Source organism: Ranitomeya variabilis, chromosome 1 (genome assembly GCF_051348905.1).
Source record: "Ranitomeya variabilis isolate aRanVar5 chromosome 1, aRanVar5.hap1, whole genome shotgun sequence".
Lineage (NCBI taxonomy): Eukaryota > Metazoa > Chordata > Amphibia > Anura > Dendrobatidae > Ranitomeya > Ranitomeya variabilis.
In genome coordinates, this window is record NC_135232.1 from 880,437,715 (window position 1) to 880,464,015 (window position 26,301).

Here is a 26,301-nt window from a genome sequence, read left to right on the forward strand (position 1 = left end):
GGGTGTAGTCAGTAAAGATATTGATCAATTAGTATGCATTAGATACACATATGAGGGAATTTTTCATATAAAGAACATGGACCCGTAGAAGTGCTGACTGCACCAAACGGCCGTCGTCCACCTGCACTCGCCGCTCCCTCGCTATCACCTGGAATGTGTCTAAAATAACCTGTAATATGGATTAAAGACACATTAAAGACGTTCATCACAGCAAACTGGTGAGTGCCGCCTTCTGTTCTATTTCTTTATATGGAAAATGAGATTATCACTGTGTAATAGGCAGAGCACCTGAATCCAGTGACTGTTGGCAATCCGCAAGTGAGAGGAATAGCAGCACATAACAGCACATGATTGACTGGGGAAAGAAAATATCCTGGTGCCACTCTACTCCAAAGACAAAGATTACATATCAGGGAATGTTTTAGTGATTTTTTTGTGTTCTTAACTTTTCCATCTTCCACCATTGATTTAATGAACTTGTTCTATAGATAAAGAAGAAATTCAACGGAAGCGCCTAAAACTCATGCCAAACTTCTCTGATGGCTTTGGTGGAAGCGGGACAGGACCTGGAGGTGGAGGCGGCAGCATTTATGGAAGTGGAGCTGGAGGTTCGGGCACAGGAGGAGGTACAATAATCTTAAAGCTTTCCTCCAGTTAGTAAAGAAAAGCAAGAATCCGGGACATTGCATCAAAGTGGTCTGTGCCATTTATTAAAATTTGCAGTTGTTTTTGAGATATTAACAGTTTGTTTGTTTTTTACAGCTCATTGCTTAGGTGATTAACAGCTGCTGTGTAACTTTTTAGCACTGCGCTGTAGCTGGCGGGGATTAGGAGGTATCAGTATCCTCTGGTCACCTTAAAAACACTGCTTACAAGTTCAGTAAAATAGAGTTTGTAAGCACTGCGCATGTTCTATCATCTTGCTGCTGTGGTCAGTCTCCAAAGTACCAACTTATCAACAAAAGAAAAGTGTTTATCTCACAAACAGCTGAAAATTTTTGTCTTAATTCAAGTGAATGGCTACATCAGGGGAATGGCTAAATACTGTTTTACTAATTAACTGGTATAAACAACTGTGTACAAAGTAGGGAATATCTGCACAAACACTGACAACTTCTGTGATTTCTGCAAACTGCTAGTAATGCAAGCGAAGAGAGCCATAGATTATACATTGTAGTCAGTTGGTTGTAAAACAAGTCTCATGACCTATATCTGAGGTCACCCACCTCCTCTACCAATCTGATCTTCGGAAATCCTAAAGCTATATGGTAGTCCTAGGCAAAACCTTTAAAGGAATTTTTCACTACTTGGATAACCTTTTCTCATTCCCTTATGTTTGGCTTGGTTAAAATAAAAAAAAGCTTGCACTCGCCTCCGGTGGCAGCACCGTGCCAGCACTCACATGAGGTTGTTATGTCACGTGATCCCTGCGCCCAATCAGCGCTGGTGTCACTGTCCCCGCCTCCAGACGTATAAGTAATGAACAGGAAGTGAGCTGCCAGCTTCCGCTACCTGTTAATTATATATATGTCTGAAGGCGGGGACAGTAACACCAGCGCTGATTGGGCGCAGGGATCACGTGACATAACAACCCCGGGAGAGCAAGTGCTGGCACCGCTGGAACGGCACCTGCATGAGAGGTGAGTTTAAGTGTTTTTATTTTTTCGGGGCCAAACAAATTGAGAAGGGGTTATCCTACTAGTGGACAACCCTTTACGGTTTAACCATTTTAAAATGTCTTTGTACAAATTCCCAGTATAGTTTCACTTTAAATTGATTTATTGTTGATAGCGGATTTTGACTTTGAGTCCTATAGTAGCTGTTTATCATTTCTTTGATTTCTAGCCCCCTGATAATTTACAGCTAGAAATGATCCTGTATATTGCCTCAGTTCACTTACTATATTGTAATTGGAGATGGAGACCTTTTTTACCTGCTTAGACCCAAGGCTGGAGAGATCCCAGAACTATGCGCTGTTTGTATATTATATATAGCTTATAATGCCTGATGATATGGTGTACTATTATCTCATAAATGCAGTGAAACAACTGAGTCATGCTTTGGGAAATGGATGCCTTACTGTCCGACTTACCTACTTCAGTATTGTGGGTGCAGCCGCCGTTTGTACCTCATAACTGAAGAATTCACATTAGGGCCACGGTCACACACTCAGTATTTTACATCAGTATTTGTAAGCCGAAACCAGGAGTGGGTGATAAATGCAGAAGTGGTGAATATGTTTCTATTACACTTTTCCTCTAATTGTTCACTCCTGATTTTGCATTACAAATACTGATGTAAAATACTGACCAAATACTGCTAGTGTGAATGTGGCCTAAAAGCAAATGCTCACAGATGACTTGTACTTTACTATATGTGGAAAGGTGATTTCTTTTTGCCCTTACTCCTCTTAAAGATCCTAACAAGAAAAGCATGGCTAATACCATATATTAATGCAAACGTGAACAACTTTATTAAGAAATCAATAAAAAAAGCTTAAAAAATGCAATACAAGGACTCCATACAAAGTGAGTAACCAGGAAGAAGGGAAAAAAGGCAGGGCAGCTGGAGACCCCAGGGGATGTATAACGCAGATAGTAGAAATAGATGGATGAAATGTATAGAAAGGAAAGGTGCAGTAATAGTTAGTGAATGACCCCAGTGACAGGCAAAAATGTCAATATTAAAAGGTACAAGTATGGTACTGTCAGTAAAGGCATAGAGAAAGATAAGAATGCTGACACTCGAAATACATAAACTAATGACTGGAGACATTCAGAACATAGGGACACGCCAAGGGATAATATAGGCAATGCATACAACAGGGGCGTAACTACCGCGGTCGCAGCGGTCGCCATTGCGACCGGGCCCCGCAGGTCAGGGGCCCAGGGCCGGCCCCTGACCTGCGGGGCCGGACTGGCCATCGTGCACTTCTGGCAAATGCCAGAAGAGCCGGTGCCAGTAGTGGGCCGCCCGCTGCACTGTTCCCCCCCGCCAGTGCTGCCGCCGCATTTAACTATACCGGCGTCTATGACACCGGTACAGTTCAATGCAATGATGGAGGAGAGAGCGTCACCTGACGCTCCCTCTCCCATCATTCCCCGCTCTGCCTCTGACAGTACACTGCGGGTGCGCGATGACGTCATATCATCGCGCACCTGCTGTGTCCTGGGCAGACTGCAGCCGCCGGGAGCAGCGCGGGCAAAAGGAAAGGTGAGGAGGGTTTTTTTTTTTTCTTTTTAACTGGACTGTGGGGCCATTATCGGGGGGGGGGGGGGATGAGATGTGGGCTGTGCTCTATATACCCCTGTGCGGGCTGTGCTGTATATATCCCTGTGCAGGCTGTGCTGTATATACCCCTGTGTGGGCTGTGCTCTATATACCCCTGTGCGGGCTGTGCTGTATATACCACTGTGCGGGCTGTGCTGGATATACCACTGTGCGGGCTGTGCTGTATATACCACTGTGCGGGCTGTGCTGTATATACCACTGTGCGGGCTGTGCTGGATATACCCCTGTGCGGGCTGTGCTCTATATACCACTGTGCGGGCTGTGCTGTATATACCGCTGTGGGCTGTGCTGGATATACCACTGTGCGGGCTGTGCTCTATATACCACTGTGCGGGCTGTGCTCTATATACCACTGTGCGGGCTGTGCTCTATATACCACTGTGCGGGCTGTGCTCTATATACCACTGTGCGGGCTCTGCTCTATATACCACTGTGCGGGCTGTGCTGGATATACCACTGTGCGGGCTGTGCTGGATATACCACTGTGCGGGCTGTGCTCTATATACCACTGTGCGGGCTGTGCTCTATATACCACTGTGCGGGCTGTGCTCTATATACCACTGTGCGGGCTGTGCTCTATATACCACTGTGCGGGCTGTGCTGGATATACCACTGTGCGGGCTGTGCTGGATATACCACTGTGCGGGCTGTGCTCTATATACCACTGTGCGGGCTGTGCTCTATATACCACTGTGCGGGCTGTGCTCTATATACCACTGTGCGGGCTGTGCTCTATATACCACTGTGCGGGCTGTGCTCTATATACCACTGTGCGGGCTGTGCTCTATATACCACTGTGCGGGCTCTGCTCTATATACCACTGTGCGGGCTGTGCTGGATATACCACTGTGCGGGCTGTGCTGGATATACCACTGTGCGGGCTGTGCTCTATATACCACTGTGCGGGCTGTGCTCTATATACCACTGTGCGGGCTGTGCTGGATATACCACTGTGCGGGCTGTGCTGGATATACCACTGTGCGGGCTGTGCTCTATATACCACTGTGCGGGCTGTGCTGGCACCCAACACCATGTTGCAGTGCAGGAGATTCCTGCAACAGTCCGAGGCGTATCTAGGGGAAGGTGTGGGGGGGGGCATTTGGAAGTTCGCACCGGGGCCCATAACTTTGTAGTTACGCCACTGGCATACAACATGGTGCCAACCAAGGTGAAAGGGACTCCTGGTGCCCGGCCAACCTGACACACAGCGTGCTTCATCAGGGAACACTCTTCACATTCTGAATGTTAGAGGTCTTGTTTAAACTAGACTTTTCTTACCCCAAGACCTATATTCACCTTTGGCAAAGTCAGAGAATAATGGTAGGACTAAATCTGAGCCTGTATAGTTATAAAGACCAAGTCCAGAGCTCCTTCTAAAATAGAGGGAGTATTAAAATATTGACATTTTAGTAAGTACAACTCCTAGATGACACATTACAGAAGTGAAGAAAGTGATCTGCTACAGACCGAGGAGAATGGAGCAATAGATCTAATACTAATCAGTGAAGCTATAAAGCCACGTACCCCTTCATTTTCTTTCATGTTCCCACTTGTTCAATATTTTATGTTGAATTGCAATTTGTGTAGGATGAATTGTATGAAAAGTATTTCCTCATGGGAATGCTTAGATAATCCTAAGCTTACTCAACAATGTGATTGACTTTACTCTGACAACATCATAATTCTGCGCCGGCCTGCTTGGCAATACGATGCTGGAAGCTAAATAATGGACATATCTATAAAGAAAGCCAACATGTCTGTGTGTATAATTGACTGCCATTATTAGCATCCTTATTATTTTAAAGGGGATTACAACAACATACCATAGACATTTTCATCCAAAACCAGTGCCACCCGCAACCACTGGTTGTGTGTGGTATTACAGCTCAGCCACGTTCTGTTTAGTAGAGCTCGCCTTTAGTACCAGACACAATCTGTGGACAGGCTTGCCACTGTTCATTAAAGGAGGCATCTAGTTGCACAACCCCTTTTAAGATTTTGTGCTGGTAAGACTGGGAATTCTGCTTCTTTGTCTATGGACCAGAAAAACAGAATTAAGTTCTTTAATAGATCTCTCACGTGATGAAAAACAAAAGGTCAAAATGGACATTATTGGCTTCAATTGGCTCCTACGGGAATCCATCATGGTTCCCATCATTTTATCTACATAATAAGTACTATAAGTTTCCTTATTCAAGATGAGAATAAGGCAATTAGTTCATGTCACTATTTAATTACGGTAGCTTGCAAATTTCGGCACATTTTCTATTTTTTTTGCATACTGTGCAGTATGTCAGATCATTCCCCTCTTCTGACAAACTACAACCCTTTTCAACGCTGCTACGCACCTTTTATCAGTCAAGAAGGTCTCTAAAGCTTATAAAAAATGTGTGCAAATCACAAAAGACAGTTTATTAGACATTTGGTCACATTTAGCTAGATAAAGAAAGTTCTGAGAAAGTTATTCTAAGAAAATGACTGGCAGTCTCCCTTAGGTAACACACCACACTTTTGATGTGTTTAAGGTTTTTCTGAGACAAGACAAAAATCAAACTAATGTCTAATCCAATACAAGAAACGTTCTGAACACGGCATTTTATTACTTGCAGGTTACAGCTACCCCTCATTCAACTATACGAATAGCTACGGAGGACTGAATTTTCATGGGGGCACAATGAACCGCAATACAGGTAATTTGCAGTCTCGGTTTTCCAGCCCTTACAGCTTTAAGACTTTACTCATGTTTAACGTATTGTTATAAGAGACATGTCCTGTTTAATGATAGGGAATAAATAGCTCAAAGGGAATCTCTCGCCAGGTTTTTGCTACTTATTCTGAGAACAGTATGAACTAGAGACAGAGACCTTGATTCCAGCAATGTATCACTGGGCTGCTTGATCACTGTTTTATCAACAGGAGAAACTTCTGCCATACAGTCATCCATATTCATGAGCGCTGTATGATTCTGCTGCCAACCCTGATTGAAAGCTTTCTGCCTATGCACAGTGTACACAGAAAGCTGCCAATCAGTGGTGGCGTGGGTTATATGGGGTTCAGCACAGAGAACTGGCAGAGCTGTAGCAAATAAAACAAGGATTTTATCAAAACTGCAGAAAGCAGCCCAATAAGCAGGGCTATATTTGGCACTCATGCTGCCCTAGGCACTTTAGTGGTACGCCCCCTACTGATCAGCCAGACTAAGGGTATGTGCACTCAGCTTCCAGCAAATATATGCTGAAAACAATGAACTCATACACTGCAAGATGACTCTCTGTCCGTTCAGGTTTTTTTAACCATTTCAGGCTTCCTATGACATGAAGTGACTAAGAGAACTTACAACTCCCAGTATGCCAGCCATTGTTACCAGCCATCATCAGACTGCGGACCATACCGGGATCACAGTACTGCTTGGTCCTAGGCAGGAACTTTATTAAACATCTAAAGGGTAACTTAACTTTTGGAAGACCTCTTACATGTGTTAGGTCAATTAATTCCCAGCTCAGTATGACGAAGAGGTAGCTTGGGGTGGTTCGTGAGACCCCCGCCGATTGCTCAAAAGACCGCTTAGAAATGCACAGTGCAGGAGACAGGACTATGACTTTCTACTCACTGGATCCACTCTGCGCTGTGTGCATGCTCTCCTGTCTCCTGAGCTGCGGCCTTCTACCAGGTCTTTGTGTAGTGACTGGTGGGGGCTTCAGAAATGGGTGACCCACAGATCTGCTCAGAATGGGCATAAAGCATCAAAAATATGCCAAAAGTCTTGAAGACGTGAATACAAATAAATGCGGCACACTCCCTCCCTCCTCGAGAACGACGTCAGTTTGTTAAAGAGTCTAGAGAAGGAAGGGAGATTTAAAAAAAATATATATTTTTTAAATCTCAACTTGGGCGCCACCCCGACGCCCTAGGCACCAGACACCTAGTGCCTAGTGGCAAATACGGGCCTGCCAATGAGTGATACATTGCTGGAATCAAGGTCTCTGTCCCTACATTATTTTGCTGCTCTCAGATATGGTAGCAAAAATCTGGTGATAGCGTTCCTTTAATATTTGCTGTAACATGTACTTATATGTAAATATGTTGTTTCCTGAGAGTTAATTAAAAATTGCTTTGGAAGGAAATTGGTCTCCAAGTAGCAAATTGCTTCTTTTCAGTGATGGCGGGCAGTTATAGCTGTTCCCAGTAGACTTCTCTTCCTCGAGAAGAACATCCTTTCACGATAAAAGTAGAGGATAATAGGTGGACTCTGAACATGGCAGAGTAGAGAGCTTTTTTTCTGAAATACAAGTGTACAAAAATGTAGAGACTTTCTGCATATGCTATACAATTAATATCCTAGGAGAGTCAAGAGAACGGGTCCAAAGTCCTCCTCCTTTTAGTGTGCTATACCTACAAGTATCTCACATAGGCCTTGTCGTAATCACGGCTATTACAATCTACCTCTTGGCCCACGACAGCATGATTTCTCCATGAAATGTCTAATATCACTTTGTATCTAAGAAGTTACAGCTGTTTCCCAGCTTAAGATCAAAGTATGAAGACAGCCCTTAAGAGTTGTCTAATTGTACATATACATACAGTAAACCACTACTCTTTTAGATTTTCCCCTTGGCCGTCGGTTTGTGGGACTAAAATGGCTGTGAAAAATTTATCCCAAAACCTTCCCAGCGTGTCCAGTTTTCCACATAAGCCACTGATTGATCAGTTTATTTTTTATCATTCTGTTTTTTTATATTTTATGTGAGATGTAATAGTAGTGAATTTTTGTCCAGCTAGATTACAAATGTAAGTTGATTGCAATTTTCTAATATTCTGCTGTTATTATGTCCTGCAGTCATTATCTTAGAATAGTAGAGGTGGAAAGGACCTCCAGGGTCATGGTGTCTCAATGCAGGATTCCCTAAACCATCTCAGACAGATGTCTGTCCGGCCTCGGTTTGAAGACTTCCATTGCTTCTTGTGTTTCCGTGTGTAAGAGAGAATAGAGCGGATCCCTCTACAGTGTGACAGCACTTGAGATATTTCTAGCCACATATTAAGTCTCCTCTTTTGCAAGCGAAACATTCCAAAATCCTCTAACCATTCCTCATAGGACGTTGTTTGAAGGTCGGTCACCATTCTGGTCCCAGGTCACCATTTTGGACTGTGAAGCTCCAGTACTGGATTTACTTTAAAACAGGATCGAGCTTGCTCCCTCTTCCTCTGTCAGTGACCTGTACTAAGGAGGCTGGCTGTCAGGCTCAGTACATTCGCTAAGACAGCCCCCTCCTGTAGACATCAGTGACCGAGACGGAGGTTGGCTTAGATAATAAACTAAACCTGACAACCAGTCCCCTTCATATGTATGACCCAACAGAGGGAGGTTGCTTTTGTTGCTTTTTCAAAGCCAGTATGAAAGTTGAGCTGCCAGGAACAGCGTCATAATAGAGGAATATTAGAAAACTGTACCAATTTCAGCCATAGACCCATTGCAAGCATTTTTATGTAACTGGATAACCACATAAGTGTATAGAAGTGATGGTAAATGGTAGGTTACGTGAAAGAAGTTAGCTTGAGGTTGAAATGTTCCGAGTTAATAATTCTTCTGCTGTGAGAATATAACATTAAATACAGAAGTCAATCATGCATGAAGTCACTTTTAAGAGTTGCTAGATACTGAAAAGTCTGTTATTAATCCTAAGGAAGTGTTAGGTATTATCTAACATGCAAATGATTTGTGTGCGCCTAGCCTCACAGCCCCATTGTGGAGGCGGCCAGGAAGAAGGCGAGTCTGTGCTCTCCCAGCCAAATGACAGCGAAACTGGCAGCGAGCGCCTGGAGGCATCACTGACGCAAAGTGACTCACAAGCCGATCCTGCAGGAGAGGAAGTGGAGGCCTGTAAAGTACCTGGAGCATGCAAACAAAGAGGTACTGCTGTTATCCAGGACACTGATTTAAGGTTAACTCTTCAGGGTGCATGCTTCCTGCAGTAATGCGAGTCTTCATCTGAGTGACTGCATTGTATGAAGCATCTAAATATATATATACATATATGGAGTAGGCCGTTGCCCAGTGAATGCCGTGCTTATAGGGTAAAATAGTTTGGAAATTACATCAGATGACATATGCTACAATATTTTTTTTTTCCTGCTAAAAGACTGGACAGCCATCAACCTCGTTAGCCCTTACTTACTTCTCAGGTCAGCTAAGTTTTGCAGGCAGACTATCATGGCAAATTAAAGAGGCTAGCCAAGACCGGCCTCAGGTATATTGCCTTGCAAAGCCTACAGCTTGCACCCATCACAGTTCCCACTGTCACACATAAATACCACGGCTGGGTCGCAGCCACATGGAGTCCATGGTGCAATATACAATATTAATTGTACGTTTTCCTCTAGGAGGTGGTTCTCTTGCTTGTTTATTGAAATTTTCTTTTTTTTACTTACATGTTAATGTAGAATTTCATTTTGTGGCTCACAGTGTTGTGTGTGCGGCAATGTAGTTGCTGTTAAACATTGTATGGATGCATTGATATAAATAGAGGTATTTGATTTTAGTGCACTTCCTCTGATAGTGTCCAGTGTCAGGGTTAAACGTGTTACTTGGATTACCTTAAAGGGAATTTCCAGTGCCACTCACGTTTGCGTCGGTAGGGTGCAGGGGCAGGTGAGCAGTGCCGATGACATCACATCCATTTTCATTGGGGAGAGACACTTGAATGACACCTGACCTGGCTCTGGTTCTGGCAGGGATGTGCAGACCAGCGACTTACCTCTGTACAGGTGACACAGAGGGTGACTATCACACTATTCTTTTCCTCAGGTTGTCAGTTTTTGGAAAAGGCTGTGCAACTTGCAAAGCGCCATGCTGCTTCCCTGTTTGACTATGCAGTAACAGGAGATGTGAGAAATCTGCTGTCAGTACAGCGCCATCTAGCGTCAGTTCAAGATGAGAACGGAGACAAGTAAGAAAATGACTGCAGCACAGCTTCTTCTAGAAATACATCATTGTATTGCAGGCTCTGGCTTTAAAGTGAATTATGTTTTTTCTTTTTTTTCCCAGTATTCTTCATCTGTCTATTATCCATCTTCAGTCTGCACTTGTAAAGATGTTCCTAGAAATAACTTCAGGAATTATATGTGAGGATATTACCAATGTGCGAAATGATCTGTACCAGGTATGTTATTAGTAGGGTGCTGCTCTGAAGCTAGCTGTAATGCTGAAGTCAGCTCCGGTGTCACCGAGCGGCAGAAGCAAAGCTACCTGTGCTCACAGCATCAGAGAGAGCAGTTTGGACCAGGAGTGTGTTACTGCATCTGGTCCAGACTATCAGTCACGCAGGAGTGCACAGATCCCCAGAAAGCCGGAAGTAGGGAGACTGGGACATGGAGCATGCCATAGGCCTCTTTCACAGTGTTCTTGCCCACATTAAAGGGAACCTGTCACCCAACCTCCCCCCCCCCTCCCTGTCGTTTCAAACTAAAAGGGCCACCTTGTGCAGCAGTAATGCTGCATTCTGACAAGGTGGCTCTTTATTTCTCTAGTTACAGCTCCCAGAACTAAATCAGTTTTATAATTTGTGAGAAATACCTGGTCTTCAGTCAAGGAGGCCGGCGTTTCCCCCCTGCTTTAGACGCCACACAGCCGTCACTCACATCTTCTTGGCGCCGGGCGCCGCCTCCTCCTCACCGCTGTTTTCAAAATAGCCGGCGTCTGCGCTCTTTTCCGCAGTGAGCGCTGCCCGTCTTTCCTCATATGCAGCCCAGCTGACTGCGCCTGCGCGGCCGCCCTGCTTGTGAATCCCAGCCCCGCAGTGACTTATGATTTATTCACATTGCGGGGCTGGGATTCACAGGCAGGGCGGCCACGCAGGGCAGTCAGCTGGGCTTCAGGAAAATGGCCGCCGTGATCTCCATCTGCGCACGCACAGCATCCCGCGGCCATTTTCCTGAAGCCCCAGGAAGCAGAGCACTCCATCTGTGCACGCGCGGCCTCAGGAAGATGGCCGCCCCCACCGATAAACCTCTGAATAACACAGATCGCTCACTTTTTTTGCCGTTGCGCAGTGCATTCGGCTGTTGCGCATGCGCAAAACCCTACGCCAACACCGGGAAGATAAGCAAGAGGTGGGGAGAAACAGCCATTTCACCACGCCCTTTTGACCAGACCAGCGTGATTGACAGGCGAAAACGGCGACTTTTGTAAGGTATTTCGGCAGCATAGGTGGGGAATCGGGGGACAAAAAATACACTATTGTAAAGCACAGCTCAGGCCCTATTTAACGGTATTTTTATCTCATACTGAAAAAATGGGGTGACAGGTTCCCTTTAATTAAATTTATGGGATCAAATAACTAAAAATTGGCATGTGCATATGTATTCACTCCTTTTGCAATGAAGCCCCTAAAACTTTGTGGTGCAAGCAATTACCTCTATAAGTCACATGCTTAGTGAAAGGCAGTTCACATGTGTGCAACCTAAGTGTCACATGATCTGTCAGTACAAACACAACTTTACGGGAAGTCCACAGAGGCTACAACTAACATAGAGGCACCACTGACCAAACATCACCATGAAGACAAAAGAGATCTCCAGAAAAGCTGGAGACAAAGTTGTTGAGAAGTACAAGTCAGGGTTGGGTTATAAAAAATATCCTAATATCTGATGAACCGCCGGAGAACCATCTACTCCATTATCATCAAATGGAAAGAACATGGTATCACAACAAACCTGCCAAGAGAGGGATGCCCACCAAAATGCTCAGTCCAGGCAAGGAGCTCCTGTGGGAGCTGCAGAGTTCCCAAGCAGAGACTGGAATATCTGTCCATACGACCACAATGGAACAGTGGGCAGAAAAAAACCTTTAGTTGCACACAAAAATTGTAAGGCTTATTTTGAGTTTGCCAAAAGGCTTGGGAGACTCATCAAATGTATGGAGGAAGGTGGTGTGGTGAGAGGAGACCAAAATAAAAATTTCTGGCAATCAAGGTAAACGCTATGTCTGGCGCCAAACAAGCATAGCTCATCATCCCAAGAACACCATCCCCACAGTGAAACATGATGGTGGTGGTAGCATCATGTTGTGTAAATGTTGTTTGGCAGCAGGGACAGGGAAACTGGTCCGAGTTGTGGTGAAGATGGATGGTGTGAAATACATGGATATTATTGAGCAAAACCTGTTTCAGTCTATCAGTGATTTGAGACTGGGACGGAGGTTCAAATTCCAACAAGACAATGACCCATAGCATACTGCTAAAGCAACACTCGAGTAGTTTAAGGTGTGTAGTGTAAATGTTTTGGACTGACCTAGTCAAAGCACGCAACTTAATCCAACTGAGAATCTGTGGTCAGACTTGAAGATTCTTGTTCACCAGAGGAACCATCTAACTTGAAGGAGTTGGAGCAGTTTTGCCTTGTGAAATGGGCAGAAAATCCCAGTGATAAGATGTGGAAAGGTCATACAGCATACAGACTTATACAAAGTGACTTGCAGCTGTTTGTGTCTCAAAAGGAGGCTCTACAAAGTACTGACTTTGGGGGGGGGGGGGGGTGAATAGTTTTACACACTGAAGTTTTCAGTTAAATTATCCTATTTGTTGTGTGCTTCACAGTACAAAGAAAACCAAATGTTTACAGTTGTAGGCATGTTCTGTACATGAACTGATGCAGACCCTCAAAAAACAGTGAAATTCCCGGTTGTGAGATTGCGAAACACTAATAATTCCAAGGGGGATGAATAATTTCACAGGCCACTTTATACCCAACCTGTGCGGGGATAACTATATACACAGAAAAGGACAGGTAGAGAACAATCTCACTCATATGCAGGGGGTGGGGTCCTTTATTGCACATCAGTCCTGCATAAACCAGTATATTTCTTAACAGCAGGGCCTGGAGAAGACCCAATTGGTCCCTAGCAGTACTATAGAGGCCCTGGTCATCCCAAAAGCTCCCTCCCAATAAGTGAAGTCCACATCTGACTTATATTTTGCTGTGCACCTACACAAATTAGCAGTAGCTCACAGTCACCTTGGTCAGAATTCTTTCACCTGATGATTGTATAGTACAAAACATGTGCCATACACAGAAAATGCACGTTGACTTTTAAGTAGGATGATGTACCAATTGTATATGGTTTCAGCAGTACTATTCCATTATCTGAAGACCAATGCCACTTAGGCTACTTTCACACTAGCGTTAACTGCAATCCGTCACAATGCGTCGTTTTGCAGAAAAAACGCATCCTGCAAAAGTGCTTGCAGGATGCGTTTTTTCACCATAGACTAACATTATGCGACGTATTGCGACGGATTGACACACGTTGCAACCGTCGTGCGACGGTTGCGCCGTGTTGTGGCGGACCGTCGGCACAAAAAAACGCTACATGTAACGTTTTTTGCCGCCGACGGTCCGCTTTTTCCGACCCTGCATGCGCGGCCGGAACTCCGCCCCCACCTCCCCGCACCTCACAATGGGGCAGCGGATGCGCTGGAAAAATGCATCCGCTGCCCCCGTTGTGCGGCGCAGAGAACGCTAGCGTCGGGAACGTCGGCCCGACACACAGCGACGGGCCGAGCCCGACGCTAGTGTGAAAGTAGCATAAGGCTTATGCTTCCACAAACCCTCTTTCAGTGTTTCAGGGACGCCCTTTAGTCTTTTTAATTACCTGATCAATATAAAGAAGTAGGTCAATAGTCCACAAAAGATGTGGCCAGAGCTATATACTGGGTAAGATCAAGGTTGCTCCTAATATCTGGATAATGGTAAGGTACCATTCCTATATGTTTGAATGTAAAAAAAAGTATATAATCGCATTGGTTGCCTTAAAATCAGAAAATTTTTCATAAAACTTCTTTGAAAATTTATAGACTCCTTTACATTTGGCTGTCATCACACATCAAGCTCACATCGTTCAAGATATCCTGAAAGCTGGAGGAGATCCATTAATGTTAGACCGCAAGGGAAATTCTGTTCTGCATCTTGCATGTAAAGAAGGAGATGCAAACACCCTAAGTATTCTCCTCAATCATTCAAAAATAACTGAGATCATCAATCTTCCAAACAATGAGGGTGAGTACGTGTTACCCATATCACAACACGGACAAAATGTGACACTAAGCCCCTTGTGGATGATCTAATATGTGTGTGTGTTCCAACTGACTTTCTCCTACAGGTGCTTCTCACTAAATTAGAATATCATCAAAAAGTTAATTTATTTCAGTTCTTCAATACAAAAAGTGTAACTCCTATAGTATATAGAGTCATTACAGAGTGATCTATTTCAAGTGTTTATTTCTGTTCATGTTGATGATTATGGCTTAAGGTACCTTCACACGAAACGACATCGCTAGCGATCCGTGACGTTGCAGCGTCCTCGCTAGCGATATCGTTTCGTTTGACACGCAGCAGCGATCAGGATCCTGCTGTGATGTCGCTGGTCGCTGAATAAAGTCCAGAACTTTATTTGGTCGTCCGATCGCTGTGTATCGTTGTGTTTGAAAGCAAAAGCAACGATACCAGCGATGTTTTACACTGGTAACCAGGGTAAACATCGGGTTACCAAGCGCAGGGCCGCGCTTAGTAACCCGATGTTTACCCTGGTTACCAGCGTAAAAGTAAAAAAAACAAACAGTACATGCTCACCTGCGCGTCCCCCAGCCTCTGCTTCCTGACATTACTGAGCTCCGGCCCTAAAGTGAAAGTGAAAGCACAGCGGTGACGTCACCGCTCTGCTGTTAGGGCCGGAGCTCAGTAAGTGTCAGGAAGCAGAGGCTGGGGGACGCGCAGGTGAGTATGTACTGTTTGTTTTTTTTACTTTTACGCTGGTAACCAGGGTAAACATCGGGTTACTAAGCGCGGCCCTGCGCTTAGCAACCCGATGTTTACCCTGGTTACCCAGGGGCCTCGGCATCGTTGGTCGCTGGAGAGCGGTCTGTGTGACAGCTCTCCAGCGATCAAACAGCGACGCTGCAGCGATCGGCATCGTTGTCGCTATCGCTGCAGCGTCGCTTCGTGTGAAGGTACCTTTACAGCCAATGAAAACCCAAAAGTCATTATCTCAGTAAATTAGAATACTTTAGAACAGGGGTCCCCAACTCCAGTCCTCAAGGCCCACCAACAGGTCATGTTTTCAGGATTTCCTTAGTCTTGCCCAGGTGATAATTGCATCACCTGTGCAATACAAAGGAAATCCTGAAAACATGATCTGTTGGTGGGCCTTGAGGACTGGAGTTGGGGAACACTGCTTTAGAACACCAGCTTGAAAAATGACTTTAAAATCTGAAATGTTGGCCTAGTGAAATGTATGTTCAGTAAATGCACTCAATACTTGGTCGGGGCTCCTTTGCATCAATTACTGCATCAATGCGGCGTGAGATGGAGGCGATCAGCCTGTGGCACTGCTGAGGTGTTATGGAAGCCCAGGTTGCTTTGATAGCAGCCTTCAGCTCATCTGCATTGTTGGGTCTGGTGTCTCTCATCTTCCTCGTCAATATCCCATGGGGTTAAGGTCAGGCGAGTTTGCTGGCCAATCAAGCACAGTGATACTGTTGGAGAATAAAGGACAGGGCAACATGAATTTTAACTTTTTTAAATTTGATTCTTTATTCTCACTTAGATAAGCTGCTGCCAAAACAAAGGAAACAGTGTCCGACAATGAAATATTTCCATTTCCCCATTTTATGAAGCTAAGTTGCATGTTTATGGAGGAGTCATAAAGTAAACTATCAGCCAAACATGCATTCATTTGAAAACTTTTTAGAGATAATCTGTCACCAGGTTTTTTCCACCTGAGAGCAGTATAAGGTACAGCCAGAGATCCCGATTCCAACGATGTGTCACTTACTGGGCTGCTTGTTGTAGTTTCAATAAAATCACTGTTTTACCAGCAGCTGGAGGAGTAATAAACCTGATGCCATGTAGTCCTCCATATTTATTAATTCTTTATAACCCCACCCACACCACTGGTTAGCATCTTTCTGCCTCTGCACAGTGCACACAGAAAGCTGCCAATCAGTGCTGTGTGTGGGGTTATACAGAAATCAACATTCAGCGAACTGGTAAATCTGCAGCAGATAAAATAGTGCTTTTCTCAAAACTGCAGCAAGCAGCTCAGTAAGTGATACATCACTGGAGTTAGGGTCTCTACCCCTATATCATGTTGCTTTCAGTGGGGTAGCAAAAATCTGGTGACAGATTCCCTTTAATAGATTGAAGCTAAGACATTATGCTTTGGTTATTTAGAATAACCTTGTGTGAAAGCTTTTTCTAAACATTTCTAGAACTATAAGAATTCTGTTTGAATGCAGGATTGAATGCAATTCATGAAGCAGTAATCACAAACAGCATGCCCTGCCTTAGACTGCTGATATCAGCAATGGCCGATGTAAATGCACAGGAGCAAAAGTCCGGAAGAAGCCCTCTCCACCTGGCTGTGGAACAAGACAACATTTCCCTGGCAGGCTGTCTTCTCCTTGAGGTGAGTGTTGTATGCAGCATCTCCCAATTTGGAGTTTTGAAGATTCATGTCATTCTCATGTATTATCAAGCCACCAAATGTATGTGAACGTGGACCTGAAAGTAAAGTTTCTCTATTATTGAAGGAAAAAAGTAAATCTATCCGTCAGCTCTGCTATGCATGAATAAGATATCAAGAAAAAAATGGAATCACCACCAGTCTGAATTGTTGTTTATAGTCTTGCCCAGCCACAAAAAATAGTAGAATCTATCAAAATAATTTTTATGAAAAGGGGTGCACAATTTAAAATTTTTCTTAGTTATCCTTTGTAGTTAAAAAAATAATAAAATATCCTATTTTTCTTTCAATCCCCCCCCCCCCACAATATCCAATAGCCACAAAAAAATGCTATAAAATGAAGCTTGTGAAAAAAAGAGCCAAAAATGAATTGACTATCCCAATCATTTTTGACCGAGTCCTGGTTTTGACTTACAAATACTGATATATAATACGGACCAAACACTGAACGTGGCCTTGACCCCTTAACAACCACCGATATGCATTAAAACGGCTAAGGGGCCCTGTTCCCTAATCGCCATGTCAGTGATCGGAAATAAGCCTATAGCGCCCCCCGAGGCCAAAAATTTCCAAGGTCTCTGCTACCCCCAGGTAGCGGAGACCCTGGAGAACACGATCAGGGATGGATTTTCTGGATCCCGATCACGTGATCACAGTTATTCAATGAATAACAGTGATCACACACACAAAAAAAGTGTGCCTGCTAATAAAATAATTTCTTTCTCCAACATGATATAACATGTCAGAGAAGAGTAATTATGTCTCCAAGCCCACCTGCCCCTGGCCTTCAGCCTTCTCTTCCTGAAAAAAAATGGCGGGCACATATGTAGTGCACCCACCGAGATCTGCCGGCCGGCACCCGGCAACAGCAGGTATTTTTCTATTGGTTCCTTTTGATCACTGCGATAGGGCCCATCACAGTGATCAAAAGCCAATAATTAGTATGTCATCCCCCCCGAGCATCCTCTTTATCAGATTATTTTTATTTATTTTAGAATTTTTGTTTCTTTCATTTTTTGGCGTTAGAGTTAGGCTAAGGGTTTTTTCTAAAATTAAAAAAAATTATGATATGATTAGTGTTAAGCACAAGTGCTTTTACAGATCTCTCCACATTTTGTCTCCATGCTTTTTGGTATGTAATCACCGAATAAAGGACATTTTTGGATGGTGAGTGCCTGCTGCCATAAAATCCGAGCATGCTCAAATAAGATATTATTTGAGCACGTTCGTTCATCAGTATTAGTTATACCACACAACATAATAAATATACAGCTCTGGCAAAAATTGAGACCACTGCAAAATGTTCAGTTTGTCCAATTTTTCTCTTTATAGGTATATTTTTGAGTAAAATGTAAATTGTTCTTTTATTCTATAAACTTCTGATAACATGTCTCCGAATTTCCAAGCAATAAATTTTGTATTTTTTTTCTGAAAAGGAGAAATGGTCAAAATTTAAAAAAAAAAACAAAAAAAACCCAGTGCTTTCAGACCTCAAATAACAACAATACAAATGTTTTAAATCAGGAAGAGTTCAGAAATCAATATTTTGTGGAATAACCATGATGTTTAATCACAGCTTTCATGCGTCTTGGTATGCTTTCCATCAGTGTTTCACACTGCTTCTGGAGCAAAAATGTAAGCAGTAGTGATGAGTGAGTGTACTTGTTGCTCGGGTGACCTCCCAGTATTTATAAGTGCTTGGAGATTTAGTTTTTATCGCGGCAGGTGAATGATTTACAGCTGTTAGACAGCTTGATTACATGGGGGGATTCCTAGCAACCAGGCAACCCCCACATGTACTCAGCCTGGCTAGTAGCTGTAAGTCATTCAGCTGCTGTGATGAAAACTAAATCTCTGAACACAAACAAATACTCGGAGACCACCCGAGCGTGCTAGGAAAACCCGAGCAACAAGTACACTCGCTCATCACTACTAAGCAGTTCTTCTTTGTTTGATGGCTTGTGACTATCCATCATCCTCTTGATTACATTCCAGAGGTTTTCAATGGGTTTCAGGTCTGGAGATTGGGCTGCCCATGACAGGGTTTTGATGTGGTGGTCTCTTAATGTTTGCCAGAGCTGTATATCTGATTTAAGGGCATGAAAATTCAACGTTTGAAAATTGCAAAATTTTTATTTTTGTCAGATTTTCCGTATTTTCATAAATATATGCAAATCATATCGACCAAAACTTACCACTGTTATGAAATACAATATGTCACGAAAAAACACTCTCAGAATCAGTGGGATCTGTTGAAGCGTTCCAGAGTTATTACCAGGGCTGTGGAGTCGGTAAGCCAAACCTCCGACCAACTCCTCAATTTCCATGACACCGACTCCCAACCCCACAGCCCTGGTTATTACCTCATAAAGTGACACTGGTCAGATTTAAAAAGTAAGGCTCTGTCATTAAGATCAAAATTAGCCCCGTCACTAAGGGGTTAAAGGGAGCAATGTTGATTATTATGTGTATGTGGCAGTTTGTAGGCTTTTAGTTTCCTCAAATAAAATGTGTGCTGATGGATCAGTGCATTAGTGGTGTAGATGAATTAGCCAGTTATAAACGAGTATAGTAGAAGCCTCGTAATGACCAATAGTATTTTATATTCAACAGGGAGACGCTTGTGTGGATAGTACAACGTATGATGGAAATACCCCTCTCCACATAGCAGCTGGGAAAGGCTCCACCAAACTGACTGCCCTCCTGAAAGCAGCAGGTAAGTCCATTTGGATTATTTTTTTAAGGCCAATTGTTCTGTTGTGGTTTTCTGTGTACTGTCAGATTTCTGTGCCTGGCGGGCTGTAGTGATGAAGTTACAGCAGTACTATCACTATAGAGAAGCCCCCTTTTTGGCACAGAATATTAATCTAAAAGTAAATCAACCAAGAGGTGATTTAAAGTTTGATAAAAATGTCTAAAGACACACCAAAGGTATCATCCAGCATGAGCCACCTGGATGAATTTAGCAAATTTTTTTTAGTCTTTCTAGATAACATTAGGATTAGTAAGGCTATTGCATGTTTTGTGGCTTTTTGTTTAATTTTTTTCTCTAAAACCTTTTATAATACGCCAGAAAAATTGCATATACAGTGAAGGAAATAATTATTTGATCCCTTGCAGATTTTGTAAATTTGCCCACTGACAAAGACATGAACAGTCTATAATTTTAAGGGTAGGTTAATTTCAACATTGAAAGACAGAATATAAAAAATAGAATCCAGAAACTCACATTGTTTAAACAATATACATTAATTTGCATTTTGCAGTGAGAAATAAATATTTGATTCCTCTGGCAAACAAGACTTAATACTTGGTGGCAAAACCCTTGTTGGCAAGCACAGCAGTCAGACGTTTTTTGCAGTTGATGATGAGGTTTGCACACGTCAGGAGGAATTTTGGTCCACTCCTCTTTGCAGATTATCTCTAAATCATTAAGATTTTGAGGCTGTCACTTGGTAACTCAGAACTTTAACTCCCTTCATAAGTTTTCTATGGGATTAAGGTCTGGAGACAGGCTAGGCCACTCCATGACCTTAATGTGCTTCTTTTTGAGCCACTCCTTTGTTGCCTTGGCTGTATGTTTTGGGTCATTGTCTTGCTGGAAGACCCAGCTATGACCCAATTTTAATGTCCTGGCGGAGGGAAGGAGGTTGTCACTCAGGATTTTATGGAACATGGCTCCATCCATTCTCCCATTGATGCAGTGAAGTAGCCCTGTGCCTTTAGCAGAGAAATACCCCCAAAACATAATGTTTCCACCTAAATGCTTGACAGTGGGGATGGTGTTCTTTGGGTCATAGGCAGCATTTCTCTTCCTCAACACACGGCGAGTCGAGTTATTGCCAAAGACCTCAATTTTTATCTGATCTGACCACAGCATCTTCTCCCAATCACTCACAGAATCATCCACGTGTTCATTGGCAAACTTCAGATGGGCCTGCACATGTGCCTTCTTGAGCAGGGGGACATTGTGGGCACTGCAGGATTTTAAACTTTTATGGCGTAATATGTTACCAATGGTTTTCTTGGTGACTGTGGTCCCAACTGCCTTGAAATCATCAACAAGTCCCCCCATGTAGTTCTAAGCTGATCTTTCTCTTTCCTCATGATCAAGGACACCCCACGAGGTGATATTTTGCATGGTGCCCTAGATCGATGTCGATTGACCGTCATTTTGTATTTCTTCCATTTTCTTACTATTGCACCAACAGTTTTCTCATTCTCACCCAGCATCTTACTTATGGTTATGTAGCCCATTCCAGGTTTGTGCAGGTCTATGATCTTGTCTCTGACATCCTTATAAAGCTCTTTGGTCTTGCCCATGCTGTAGAGGTCTCACTGACTATGAAAGACCGCTGTCTTTAATGCAAGTAACAAGTTGATTAGGAATGTCTAACTGGTCTGTTGGAGCCAGAACGCTTAATGGTTGGTAGGGGATCAAATACTTATTTCTCACTGCAAAATACAAATATATTTATATAATTTATACAATGTGATTGTCTGGATTTTATTTTTGATATTCTATCTCTCTATGTTAAAATTATCCTACCCTTAAAATTATATACTGTTCATGTCTTTGTCAGTGAGCCAACTTACAAAATCAGCAAGGGATCAAATACTTATTTCCTTCACTGTACATATGTTATGAAAAAAAGAGCATAATTTATGATTTCCAAGCAATGAAAAAAAAAGCTGAAAAAGTAGATAAAGAAAGGACAAAATGATCACTTTCATGGTGCTTAAATGTTATTAATTTACAGGTGCTGATTCTTTCATTGAAAATTTTGAACCCCTTTACGTTCCTGGGAACACAGACGATGACAATGACGTTGATGAAGGAATAGTCCCTGGTACAAAGCCACTAGACATGGCCATTAGTGATGAGGTAAGCAACTGGTGTGTTTACATGCGTTCATTAGAAAAAAATTATACTACATTTCTATTAATTATCTTGTATCCTAGCCGCCATAACCATTAATTTATTTATTTTACTCACAAACATAGCTCATTTCCACAGCGCTTTACCGATGTCATAATCGCTGTCCTCATTGGGGCTCACAATCTAAAGATATTAGACAAGTGTCGGTTCACGTTTATCAGAGAGCAGTCCATGACAGGTGACTAGAGCCAAAAACAGTCATGTAGCCCGATAAACACAACAAAAAATAACTGGAAATCGAGACAGTTACTAAATCAACACATAAATCAAACCTGCACAGGGGAGTATAGTAAAGAAGAACTGATAGGAAATCAGTCTTCCATCAAACCTATCAGCGACTTTCAATGCATTGGCTTCAGTTTGGAGTTCACAAATCTAAGTAGAAAAATATTTAGAATTGAGAGTCCTTAGTGGTTGATACCTTTTAATGGCTAATTGAAAAGATGGTAACAAATTGCAAGGTTTCGAGATTAATCACGTCCCTTCATCAGGCATAGACTAATACAACATCTGAAGAATCACAATAATAAATAATAATAATAATAATAATAATATTTATACACAATTCTAAATATTTTTCTATCAACTGGCTAACACGGTACCAAGATATACATCTTTCCTGTATCAAATCTAAGTGAGAATTGACATTTTTTATTTATATTCATCTTACAGGTTGTTGAAATACTAAATGGAAAACCATACATGTCACCAGTATCTTCTGAAGACATTTTTTTACAAGGTATGTGTCTAAGGATTCATGCAGTCATCCATGCAAATCTGTCAGAGCCCACACTGTCAGCGGCTCTGCTGACCCAAGCGTAGCAGCTTCATATATTTCTGTGATGCTGTCTCACTTGTGTTGGGAGAGCACCGGCCTGTCCTTGCATTTACAGTCCATGCATCCGTCCGTCTGCATGAGCCCTAACGCTGTTCTGCCCTAGAACACTATAATGCATAGGCCAATGACAACTATTCATTTATAAATCAAGCGTGAGTGGAGTAACCCCTGGCTGCAGGCTCCCTCACTAGATTATTATAAAACAATAACAATGGTTTACGGTTTACAATTAGTAGGTTACCATTTATGTAGACTCTAATGTTTAAGGGTACCGTCTCACAGTGGCACTTTGGTCGCTACGATGGCACGATCCGTGACGTTCCAGCGATATACTTACGATCTCGCTGTGTCTGACACGCAGCAGCGATCAGGGACCCCGCTGAGAATCGTACGTCGTAGCAGATAGTTTGAAACTTTCTTTCGTCGCTGGATCTCCCGCTGTCATCGCTGGATCGGAGTGTGTGACGCCGATCCAGCGATGTGTTCGCTTGTAACCAGGGTAAACATCGTGTTACTAAGCACAGGGCCGCGCTTAGTAACCCGATGTTTACCCTGGTTACCATTGTAAATGTAAAAAAACCCCAAAACACTACATACTCACATTCCGGTGTCTGTCACGTCCCTCGCCGTCAGCTTCCCGCACTGACTGTGAGCGCCGGCCGTAAAGTAAAAGCAGAGCACAGCGGTGACGTCACTGCTGTGCTGTGCTTTACGGCCGGCACTGACACAGTCAGTGCGGGAAGCTGACGGCAAGGGACGTGGCAGACACCGGAATGTGAGTATGTAGTGTTTTTTTTTTTTTACATTTACAATGGTAACCAGGGTAAACATCGGGTTACTAAACGCGGCCCTGCACTTAGTAACCCGATGTTTACCCTGGTTACCTGGGGACTTCGGCATCGTTGGTCGCTGGAGAGCTGTCTGTGTGACAGCTGGCCGTGTTACGACCTGGCCGTGATCGTTGGTAAGTCGTTGTGTGGTCGCTGGGGAGCTGTCACACAGACAGCTCTCTCCAGCAACCAACGATCAGGGGAACGACTTCGGCATCGTTGAAACTGTCTTCAACGATGCCGAAGTCCCCCTGCAGCACCCGGGTAACCAGGGTAAACATCGGGTTACTAAGTGCAGGGCCGCGCTTAGTAACCCGATATTTACCCTGGTTACCATTGTAAAAGTAAAAAAAAAAAAACACTACATACTCACATTCTGATGTCCCCCGCCAGCGTCCACCGGCGTGCACTGAATGTGTCAGCGCCGGCAGTAACAGCGGTGACGTCACCGCTGTGCTCTGCTTTACGGCCGGCGCTGACACAGTCAGTGCAGGGAAGCTCTCGGCAGCAGCGCGTGCTTTAGCAGCGCTCTTGCCGAAAGCAGTTTTAACCCTGTGGACGCTGAGGGACGTGACAGACATCAGAATGTGAGTATGTACGTTTTTTTTTTAACTTTTTTACTTTTACAAAGGTAACCAGGGTAAATATCGGGTTACTAAGCGCGGCCCTGCGCTTAGTAACCTGATATTTACCCTGGTTTCAAGTGAACACATCGCTGGATCGGCGTCACACACGCCGATCCAGCCATGACAGCGGGTGATCAGCGACCAAAAAAATGGTCCTGATCATTCCCCAACGACCAACGATCTCCCAGCAGGGGCCTGATCGTTGGTCGCTGTCACACATAACGAGATCGTTAGCGGGATCGTTGCTACGTCACCAAAAGCGTGACGTTGCAACGATATCGTTAACGATATCGTTATGTGTGACTCAGCCTTTAGTTTCTAGTTCTATTCAGTTTATTGTATTTGATAATATAAAGACTATACATATTGTATTTAGTTTAGTTTTATTTGAGCAAAAAAACACTGAAACAATGAATCATTTTTTATATATTTTAAATAGAGATTTAGAAATTTTAGAGCAAGGTACAGCTGTGAGTAATGACCAGAAGCATTTGTGTCTAAGGCCTCAAGCACACTAGCGAAAAAAAATTGCGCGAAATTCACACAAGAGGACTGAAATTTCAGTGTGAAAAATATACAAAAGAACAACTGTTATTTGTTTCCATGCTTTTTATTTTTGTTATAAAAATAATAAAAAAAATACAAGGAATAAAACAATTCCACACATTTACAATAGGCTGCAGTGGGGGGCTGCGTGTGTGTGTGTGTGAGTGGCATGTCCTTCTTGTGTGACTAGCATTTCAGCACTCACTCACTCTGCACTGTCGGACCATACCTGGCACTGCCTGGGTATGTCCCTGGTACATTTGCCACACGTGTATTTGTAGCAGTCAACACATCTCTCAGTTGCACAATTGTTCGTGCATCGATGGTTGACCTGACACTTCGCCCTTTTGCCAGGGCTGGGTGTGGAAGGTTGTTGCCGAAGGAGTTTCTCCTTGCGTGCCTTCTTATCAGTCACATGAGAGCCACCTAAATCTTTTGCAAGCTCAACCAGGAAGTGTAATAATGAGTAATATGTACATAATGAGCCTGTGTTGTCCACCATGTGTGCTGTGTATATGTATGATGTGTGTGACTATATGATATGTATGTAATGATCCTGTGTTGTCCAGCATGTTTGCTATGTACATGTATGATGTGTGTGTGTCTGTCTGACTATATCAGGTGTATGTAATAAGCTTGTGTTGTCCAGCATGTGTGCTGTGTATATGTATGATGTGTGTGACTATTTGATGTATATGTAATGAGTCTGTGTTGTCCAGCATGTGTGCTGTGTACATGTATGTTTGTGTGTCTGTGTGACTATATGATGTATATGTTATGAGCCTGTGTTGTCCAGCATGTGTGCTGTGTACATGTATGTTTGTGTGTCTGTGTGACTATATGATGTATATGTTATGAGCCTGTGTTGTCCAGCATGTGTGCTGTGTACATGTATGATGTGTGTGTCTGGAGAATTGGCTTGGACGAGTTGCACAAAGATCCCCTAAAATGAGTGACGATTACAGAGTGTTAGGGTACTGTCACACCGTGCAATTTTCGTCGCTACGACGGCACGATCCGTGACGTCGCAGCGTCGTATGAGTATCGCTCCGGCGTCGTAGACTGCGGTCACACTTTGCAATCACGGCGCTGGAGCGATGCCGAGGTTCGCTGGTAACCAGGGTAAACATCGGGTTACTAAGCGCAGGGCCGCGCTTAGTAACCCGATGTTTACCGTGGTTACCAGCGTAAAAGTAAAAAAAAAAAAAACGTACATACTCACCATCTGATGTCCGTCAGGTCCCTTGCCGTCTGCTTCCTGCTCTGACTGAGTGCACCCGTACAGTGAGAGCAGAGCGCAGCGGTGACGTCACCGCTGTGATCTGCTCTCACTTTCCGGCCGGCGCTCACAGTCAGAGCGGGAAGCAGACTGCAAGGGACCTGACGGACATCAGATGGTGAGCATGTACGGTTTGTTTTTTTTTACTTTTACGCTGGTAACCACGGTAAACATCGGGTTACTAAGCGCGGCCCTGCGCTTAGTAACCCGATGTTTACCCTGGTTACCAGCGAACGCATCGCTGGATCGCTGTCACACACAACGATCCAGCGATGACAGCGGGAGATCCAGCGACGAAAGAAAGTTTCAAACGATCTGCTACGACGTACGATTCTCAGCAGGGTCCCTGATCGCTGCTGCGTGTCAGACACTGCGATATCGTAACGATATCGCTAGAACGTCACGAATCGTACCGTCGTAGCGATCAAAATTGCAC

The 26,301-nt window shown here is 43.6% G+C and overlaps 1 protein-coding gene across 4 annotated transcripts in view; it reads left to right on the forward strand.

Annotated features, from left to right (window-relative positions):
- The window catches only part of NFKB1 (nuclear factor kappa B subunit 1), a 151,276-nt gene that overhangs the window by 103,219 nt on the left and 21,756 nt on the right, over positions 1 to 26,301 (forward strand). For 3 of the 4 annotated variants that reach the window (XM_077277994.1, XM_077278020.1, XM_077278003.1), the window contains 10 exons: positions 489 to 626; positions 5,901 to 5,981; positions 9,023 to 9,202; positions 10,097 to 10,238; positions 10,337 to 10,451; positions 14,142 to 14,343; positions 16,581 to 16,750; positions 19,421 to 19,523; positions 21,568 to 21,692; positions 22,419 to 22,485. In XM_077277994.1, the coding sequence (XP_077134109.1) occupies positions 489 to 626; positions 5,901 to 5,981; positions 9,023 to 9,202; positions 10,097 to 10,238; positions 10,337 to 10,451; positions 14,142 to 14,343; positions 16,581 to 16,750; positions 19,421 to 19,523; positions 21,568 to 21,692; positions 22,419 to 22,485 (1,323 nt within the window). The remainder of the gene's footprint in view (positions 1 to 488; positions 627 to 5,900; positions 5,982 to 9,022; positions 9,203 to 10,096; positions 10,239 to 10,336; positions 10,452 to 14,141; positions 14,344 to 16,580; positions 16,751 to 19,420; positions 19,524 to 21,567; positions 21,693 to 22,418; positions 22,486 to 26,301) is intronic. The other variant, XM_077278011.1, reaches the window with a different exon arrangement.